This window comes from Dipodomys ordii, unplaced genomic scaffold (assembly GCF_000151885.1).
Source record: "Dipodomys ordii isolate 6190 unplaced genomic scaffold, Dord_2.0 Scaffold146, whole genome shotgun sequence".
NCBI lineage: Eukaryota > Metazoa > Chordata > Mammalia > Rodentia > Heteromyidae > Dipodomys > Dipodomys ordii.
In genome coordinates this window covers 1,525,836-1,534,951 of record NW_012267362.1, presented here as the reverse complement: position 1 = coordinate 1,534,951, position 9,116 = coordinate 1,525,836, and the positions used below count along the sequence as shown (strand labels likewise).

Here is a 9,116-nt window from a genome sequence, read left to right as displayed (position 1 = left end):
ATCAGAGGAATGTTAGAAGAGACCACAGTCCTTGAGGTTTTCTTTGATGATAATATCTGTAACTGCATCAAACACAAATTTGACATTCTGTGTGTCAGTAGCACAGGTCATGTGGCTGTAGATTTCTTTGACATCTTTTCTCATATTGAGGTCAAGAAACTGGCTCTTGATATAATTCCCTGCATCCTCATAGGAGTTGTTCCCTGGTTTAAAAAAAAATAGTGAAGAATGGGATAAATTAACCCTTCTTAGTTACTTTTTTTTCTTTTCTGCTGTCCTAGAGTTTAGAATCTAAGGCCTCACCCATTTTTAGGCGACTTATTCCACATTGTGTTAGATAAACACAGTTGGGGCCTAATTTTGGAGGTAGTTATCTCTTGTACTCTAGTGCTTTTTATTGAGTGAAGCAAAACATTGAGGAGAGATCTCTGTATCTTCATATTTGGTTTCTAGCAGGTATCCTTTTCAACAGTGAGTGGCTCCCCTCAGTCTGCTATCTCCTGTGTTCTGGACACATCTGAATTTAAACCCTGTACCTGAATGCTCAAGTTTCTCCCTTAAGACAAGTTTCCTTTATGTCTCCTTGGCATGTGAGTCACTACTAAAAGGCATTGCTGTTATCTGCAGCAGTTGACACTTACCATCATACTCAGGAAAACAGATACTGAGATGGACTTTCTTGATCTTTTCCTCAAAGAGGTCCTTCTTGTTAAGAAAGAGGACAATAGAAGTAGCCGCAAAGAACTTGTGGTTACATATACTGTTGAACAGATGCAAAGACTCATGCATGCGATTCTAGAAAGAGGAAAGACCATTGGAAATAATCAGATTGGGTTTATGAGATACCTGTTTACTGTGTTCCACATGTGAAAGGAAAACAGGAAATAGCTTCTGTCCTTCAATGTGGAGTACAGCAAAACAGACCTTGGGATCTTGGTTGCTTTTCATTTCCTTTCATTTTGGTAGCTGGGTGATTCAACTGTGAGTCTCTATAATCCTTATAGAATTATTATGAAAGTTAAATAAGATCATGTATATGTGATTTCCATGATAGTGGTTAGAATCAAGGTATCCAAAAAAGATAGACAGATCTTTGGCAACCAGGATACAAATAAGGACTCTGGCGTTCATAAGTACTGCAGTTACAGGTTTGAAACCAGGCCCAAGTTAGCACATGTCCACTTGTCTCTTAAGATATTTTGATAAATTTCTGTCATGATATCCAGATCTCAGTTGGAGCAGGAACATGACATGGATACTTCGGCCCTGGTGACACAGTAAAGGAATTTCTTATTGCCACACCACCAGCACTTCTCTCTTATTTTCTTTGTTGCTACATTCAGAGACCAAGAAAAGCATTAGATATAAGCAGTATGGAGGTGGCTGTATTCTAGTCCAGCTTACTTTTAGGGAATAGTTTTTTGCTTTTTGTTTTTTTGTCCTGGGGCTTGAACTTGGCCTGGGCACTATCCCTTAGCTCTTCAGCTCAAGGCTAGCGCTGTACCACTTCAGCCACAGTGCCACTTCTGGTTTTCTGTTGGTTGATTGAAGATAAGAGTCTTATGGATTTTCCTGCCCAGGCTGGCTTTGAACTGCAATACCCAGATCTCAGCCTCCTATGCTGCTAGGATTACAGGCGTGAGCCACTGGCACCTGGCTTGGGGAACAGACCTATAGAGGCTTGAAATAGACCATAGAGTTAGAGCCTTTCTTCATTGTTAATACTTCTCCACAGCCCTTTAAGACCTCAGGATTTTAAGGTGGAAAAGATCTTGGAAAGTGAATAAATAGTGCTGTAAGACAGTGAGCAAGTGCTCTAATGTGAACCTGATCTATTAGCGAGAAGGGACAATAACTAGAGGAAGAAAACTTTGTTTTACAATTAGTAGGCAGCTGGCCTCCATTTGCAGAACAGATGTTTATGTGAAATTAGTATCTTCATAGCTTGGATTTCCTTTCAGACTCAAGGTAACTAGCAGGTTAAAGGGTAACTTTACAGGTTAAAGGGAACCCAGCTGCCAATTTATTTTGCATGTGAGAAACCTGGTCTTCCAGTCTCCTGTTGAAACTTAGTACATTTTTAGACTTCTAAATGAGGTTAGTATTTCAACCCCTCTTATTATGCTGCATAAAGATACACATCAGCTGGGCATGCTGGCACATATCTGTAATCCCATCCCAGCTACTCACAAGATGGAAGTAGACTTGAGATTCAAGGCTAGGCTAGGCAAAGATAGCAAGACTCAAAAACAAGATAGAGCCAGGCACCAATTGCTCACACCTTTAATCCTAGCTACTCAGAATGCTGAGATCTGAGGATCGTGGTTTAAGCCAACCCAGGCAAAAAAAGTCTGAGACTCATCTCCAATTAACTTCCAAAAAGCTGGAGTTGGAGCTTTGGCTCCAAGTGTGATAGGGCAGTATCCTTGCCAACAAAAGCTTAGGGACTGCCTAGGTCCTGAATTCAAGCCCTAGGACTGGCAAGAAAAAGGGGGGCGGGGAGGGTCTGGGTGTTAAGGACATGGGTCAAGTAGATGTCTAGGATTCATGAGAGAAGCTTGGGTACAGCCCTAGTGCTTCAAAAGTGCTTCAGATACACAAATGTCCTGAGTTCGATCCCAGGACTGCCAGCAATAATAACAAAAAACATAAACTAGGTTGGTGACATAAACCTGTAATCACAGCTCATTGGAAGGTATTGTCAATGCTTTGGTCAGTCCCTAGTACCACACACAAAAAAGGTACACATCAGACTCTTCATCTTTCTACCTTATTCATCTCCCATTATTTACAAGCAACATGGAAGAGTATACTAAAACCTGTAGAGGAAGAGGTTTTTCTGGAGTTGTTTACAATGAGCCATTGGTTGATCTGATAAAATGGCTGAGCTGACAGTACTAACTGATTCAACCCGGTGAGGGGCATTGAATTGAATGGCTTGTGGTTTAGAGAAAGGGGGAATGGGAGAGATTGTACCACTGAATCTGCTTGGTGCAAAGGCCACTTACCACTTCATCATCTTCTACCAGTACCATATCATAGGCACTGAGAGCTGCACAGAAAATGATGCAGGTGACTCCTTCAAAGCAGTGGATCCACTTCTTTCTCTCTGACCTCTGCCCTCCCACATCAAACATCCTGAGGGAGGAAGCAGTTGTTCTCTTATAGTATTCAACATGAGAGGTGGCCACAATGGGACCAGTGAACAAAGCCAGAAGTGGGATGAGAGAAGAACTAGGATTGGGCTCAGCAATGAACATTGGGCCTCAGCAAAGAGCACGAAGCATGCCCACACCCCTTTTTGAAACTGCACATGTGCATCTGAAGATGCCCCCAGGGAAACAGTACTTGCCTGAAATTCAAGTCTTTGACAGAAAATTTGGTTTCAATGATGCCTGTGGTTTTGACTCTGGATCGGAGTACATCTTGTTCACTGGGGAGGTAGTTGGGGTCTGTAATTCGGTCCAATTGGTTCAGGTAACTAGAGGAAAGTGATTGGCCATTGTTGACATTACATTTGCCAAGGCCAATGGAAGGAAAATATTCCTTACCCAAAGTCACAACTAATGTGATAGAACCAGGACTGGCATCTGAAGCATTAGATCTAGGATTCCTTTGAGCCCTCCTGGGCCTTACAAAAGTAAGTAGAAAGGGGGCACAGCCCATTTCAGTCATGTGTTCTGCTCAAGTCCAATAACTTTTACTTGGGTTTTGCCTTAGAGGCTTTTCTAGACCCTTGAACAAGATTTACTGGTTTAAATAGGTACAAAAATCTCATCAGGGGAGAGGAATAGATGTAAAGCGATTAAATAAAGCCAGCAGTAGAACTGTGGCTCAAGTGATAGAACTCCAGCCTTGAATAGAAAAAGCTAAAAGTCAGTACCAAGGCCCTGAGTTCAAGTCCCAGTACTAGCACTAGAAAGAAAAAAAGGTTACAAAGAAGGATGAAGGCAGATGCAAAGCAAAGTGACTCACGAAGTGAAGAAAAGTGAACATCAGTATTTAATGTAAGCCATATTCATATTTAAATTCTCATTGAACTTCATAGAAGCCTTTAAAATTTATATCCCCATTTTAGAGATGAAGAAAAAATTCAAAGGAGTTAATAGGGTGAAAAGATATTATGTAGCTGCATGTGGTATGTGGGACTAAGTTCCATACTGGAGACTAAAGCAGAAGGATCATGAGTCCTAGGCCAGCCTAGGCTGCAAAGACAGCTAGATCCCTGTCTCAAAAGCATTATGGTATAGTATTAACAAAATATTTCCCTTTGTGGACATGAGTGAAAATCAGCCTCTTCTATTTATGTATATGACCTTAGGCAAGCTAGTTATTGTGCTTCTGTTTTTTATCTTGAAGCTAGTCACTGGTAGCTTATGCCTGTAAACCTATCCAGGAAGCTGAGCTATGAGGGTTGTGGTTCAAAGCCAGCCCAAGCAGGTAAATCCACTAATCTCCAACCAGCAAAAGCCAAAAGTGGAAGTATGGCTCAACTGGTAGCATGACAGCTTTAAGCAGGATGGAGACCCCCTGAATTCAAGTCCATGTACACACAAACCCTACCTTGAAGGCTTATTGTTCAGGGATAAGAGTCTTGACTCCCTTACGTAATACACTTAACAGTGATGGCCCTGGTAAGGCAGAGCTAGGCAATAACAGCATGATTTCAAAATTCGATGACAAATGGGAATTAAACACAAATCCATTTGACTCTCAAACTCATCTGCTACTACCCCATTGCAGGTAGGATCGATAAACTGTGTCCCTTATCATTTTGGACCCAGCTTTGCAAAGTTGTCTCTTAATTCCTGACCTCCTTTCTTTGGTTTGTCCTGGCAATGTCTCAGGGTCTGTCTTAAGAGCACAGGGCTAAGGGTTGCTAGGTGGAGCACCTCTGTTTTGAATTTTGTGACTTCAGCTTTGTAGGCTGTGAAGAGCCAGCCTACAGTAATCCAGAATAGTGGGAACTGGCAGGTAGCCCTGTGGTCTTACATCCAGCCTTATGAATCTCCAGCTTTCAGTGCCTGGGTTTTCTCCTGGAGGATTGCTCAAGTGTCACCCTCCCTCCCATCCCAGTCTTACTAAGATGCAGAGTCATTGAGCTGATACTCTGCAGCTCTCTCAAAACAGGCTTGCACTCCACCATCTTTCCACAACTTCTGGATGACATCTACCAGCTCAGGGGGCATGGTCCCCTCCTCAGTGGAATCAGCCAGGTTGTTGAGCTGTCGACCATCATCCTGTAAAATGCAGAAACTTGGCTGAGAGTGATACAGGAGTCAGGCTGTCCAGAAGGCGTCTGTAAACAACCATGAATGGAAAGGGGTTTGCATTGCTACCAAAACCTAAGGTGAAAAGTCCATCTAAGAAAACTTGCAGTGAACTCTTGAGTGTACACCCTAGATATGGAGAGTGGAAATACATCCAGCTTTGAGATGCCTAGAGGATAGCAAACAGAGCCCCAGGTGCTTCCTCGTTGGTATTTCATGCTTCAGATCTTCCTCTGAAAGTGACTGCCACACAGCATGGGTCCTTTGCTTCAGGGAGATTAGAACTTTAAAACTAGAATATCCAAGAAATGGACAGCATGGAAAACGAGCCTATTACCTTTGTCCTGTCAGTAACTCAAGTCTAAGGCTAATAATACTAGAGCCAGGGCTTTTGTTTATAAAAGTTTTCATGACCAAGGCGTAAGGCCCGGGAGGAGCAATTTAAATGGTAAAGAGGAAAAAAATAAAAATGAGGAAACAAGAGTTTTGTGAACATGTTATAAAAGCAGAGGTTATTTTCCTAGGACAGAGATTTGAATCTACATATGGGATTTTAGCTACACAGAACTTTTTCTTACTATCTTTTCCTATGATTTCTTGACCTCTGGTCTGTTTCTTCTCACTAACCATCCCTGTTTCTACCCATAATCACGTAACATCAATCACGTACCGCCCGGCTTGGTTCAGCGTAGTCAATGCCTAGTGTGGACATGGCTCGGATGATAGCGAGGATGGACTGCAACACATTTCCGTAGATGACTGACTTAAACTCCAGGCATTCTTCTGGCGAATAACCATCCTGGTGAATGATCCTTCAATGGGCAGATACTCCACTTTCAGTTGGATTTAATAACCCGACCTAAGGGGTTGGGAATCTCGGGGATTTGAAGGGTCCTAAGAGTTCCATCTCTTCTGGCTTTTTTCTTTTTGCTTATGTGGTGCTGAGGAATCGAACCCAGGGCCTCATGCATGCAAGGCAAGTGCTCTACCACTGAGCCACCTTCCCAGCCCAAGTTCCATCTCTTTATCCCTAATGCTGTCTCAAAGTGTAGGAGGAAGGAAATGTTAGGAGTCAGGTTATTTATACCCAGTTCCCTACCTCCACCCCACTGGTGCCAGTACTTAGGGCTTGAACTCTGGGCCTAGACATCTTTTGTTCAAAGTGGTAGAGCACCAGCTCTATCACTTGAGCCACAGTTCCACTTGTGGCTTTTTGGTGCTTATTTGGAGATAAGAGCCTCCCAGATTTTCATGCCTTTTCATGGCTTTAAACCAAAAACCTTAGATTTCAGCTTTCTAAGTAGTAGGATTGCAGGTGTGAGCCACCAGCACCTAACTGCCTCAGTCTTGAGTCCCTCCCCTGGCCCACTGACAACTTCTCCCCACCTCTATCCTTTTGGGTCTTGTTTCTACTTACTTCATCTGTTTGACGATAGTACTCTTCCCTGATTCCCCAGCACCTGAAAGGAGAAATGTTTACCCTTCAAATCTCCATTATTCTCCCTAACATTCTAGTAGATGGTCTGAGAACTGTTATCTGGGAGCCTTGCTACAAGAAGAACACAAGAATGATTGCTGCCCTATGGTGCTCCTGGCACCATGAGCTCAGGCCATTTGACCAGGATTTAGAGCAGAGTTTCTTAGCTTTAGCACTACTTATATTGGAGGTTGGATTTTCTATGTTGTAGATGGCTGTCCTTTGCATTGTAGGAGAGTTGGAACCATTCCTGGCTTCCTCTTACTAGTATTCCACTCGAAGTTATAACAACCAAGTGTTTTCCAGATACTTCCAAATGGACCTTGGAAGTCAGTCATCCTATTAACAAGCATTGACAATCTGATGTATTCATGGAAAATTCCTTTAACAATTTCCTAAGCATCCTTTTTTTTTTTAAACTTAAGATGAGTACTCTTGGGTAGGACTGGAGAGAGCCAGAATTGCTTCACTAGTAAGTTCTTTTTTTCGTCATCTTGATGGTTCCATTAATTGACCAAAATGCCCTCATTCACACTTCTCTTACCCCATCAAACCTCACATTCCTTTCAATCCTCTCTCTCCATCTACACCAACTGTCCCATCCTTAATGCCCTCCCACTGGGTCTGTGCTTGTTCCTCTAAGCTGCTTATCCTGAACCTAAAAGAAACCTGTTTAGGCTTAAACAAATTTCTTTCAGTGGGCTTGCCATCTCTTAGATCTTCCTATATGACCCCTGGGCTCTTTGGAATCTGGGTCTAGCTTACAGAGAGATGCTCCTGTACTTTGTCCTTGGGCTGTGCCCCAGGTACACTGGGAGAAAGTGAGGCACCTTAGCCTTGATGCTTCAATCCCCAAAGAGGCAAAAACCCAGTCTATCATGTAAGTCCCTGCTGCACCTAGCTTATTTCTGAAATACTAATGATGTGAAATTTTCTTGTCTTGCTTCTATTTATAGCCATGATTAATTGAATGACTCACTGCGCTACCTTTTATTTTCTCAGCATAAACAGCATCAAGTTAATGACCCTCCCACTTAACAAAGGGCTTTAACAACTTCTTAATATTAGGAAAGGACTTTGGTGGATAGAAAGATTCCATGGCTGCCCCAATCAGGTCTCCCTACTTCCAAAGAAGAAATCAGCATATTTGGCAAGTATCAATGGACCTATCCTTGAGGCAGTGTGGTGGAAATGTGTAGTGGAACTTCAGAATCCATTCATGAAGGGAGGTTCTGTTCTCTTCTGGTTCTATGACCCAGAGTTCTTGGTATCTGCCAAGCTAACAGGAAATGTTACAATTGGAGATAGATGGGACCACCCTGGCATTTATATCATTTCTAATTCAAAAACAGTACGAAATTCAGTAACATTGGCATTCTGAGTTCCCTTAAGGTGGATGTACTGTCTCCATATTAACTTAATCCTGGTGCTCCTGCCTGACACCGATTGGAAAGAAGGAAACTGGCCTGCCCTTCAATCTCAATGGGATGTGATAGAATCTCCCCACCTCCCACAAAGCAGGAAGAAGCACTACCTTCCCCTTTTCTGGCTTCACATCTCACCCAGTAATAGCAGCTTGATGGTCTTGGCTTCCTTGTCAGCATCCTCCTGCAGCTTCTTTTCCAGCTCCTTGGACCTCTTTGCCAGTTCTCTGTCTTCAGCACTGATTCCACTTCCCATCTCTGCAGTCACTTCCTCAGCCTCTTCCTCGGGCTCCTAACACTTTCTTTGAAGTTCGTGAAAGTGAGTGAAAAAAAGAAATTGGGATCCAGTATTGTTTCCTCACTCCCCTAAAAGCTGGAAGAGACAATAGGCTACAGGTTGTTGTATTCTGCCTACCTTTGCAGACTCCCTACACCAACTAGAAACTATTAGGGATTTTCGACTTTGTCTAGCAATGTGATGGGTTAAGCCACTTAAAAGCTTAGCCCATAAGACAAAAGGCAAAGACTCAAATGTCCTGTAGGGAGGGAAGTGATTAGGATTCTGACCAGAAGGTAGGGTATGGGTCCTGAAGCTCTGAGATGCAACAAGCCCCCTCTATCCTCTTGAAAGGTCTATCCTAAAAGTCTCTTCTTTCCTGGAGTTCCCTTGCATCACAGAGCTGGAGGTTAGGGGCACAGAGCTAGTTAGCATTCTCCATGTTGAAATTCCAAATTACAGGGTTTTGGTCTCAAAGGGTTCAAGGCTGATCCCGGCAAACTGTTTTTTTTTTTTTTTTTTAATTCGGTCGTGGGGCTTGAACTTTGGGCTTGGGCTCTGTCCCTGTGCTCTTCAGCTCAAGGCTAATGCTCTACTGCTTGAGCCACAGCACCACTTCCAGTTTTCTGGTGGTTTATTGGAGATAAGAGTCTCAGACTTGGGCTGGG

The 9,116-nt window shown here is 43.0% G+C and overlaps 1 protein-coding gene across 1 annotated transcript; it reads right to left on the bottom strand.

The window, feature by feature from the left end:
• Gnat2 (guanine nucleotide binding protein (G protein), alpha transducing activity polypeptide 2) lies at window positions 1–8,436 on the bottom strand. The gene is made up of 8 exons (XM_013031864.1): window positions 8,310–8,436; window positions 6,688–6,730; window positions 5,941–6,082; window positions 5,083–5,240; window positions 3,353–3,481; window positions 3,009–3,138; window positions 642–795; window positions 1–203 (listed from the first exon to the last, which is right to left on the bottom strand). Exons 1-8 carry the CDS (start codon window positions 8,425–8,427, stop codon window positions 13–15), a joined length of 1,065 nt encoding a protein of 354 aa, XP_012887318.1. The 5' UTR covers window positions 8,428–8,436; the 3' UTR covers window positions 1–12.
• Between the last annotated feature and the right edge of the window lie 680 nt (window positions 8,437–9,116).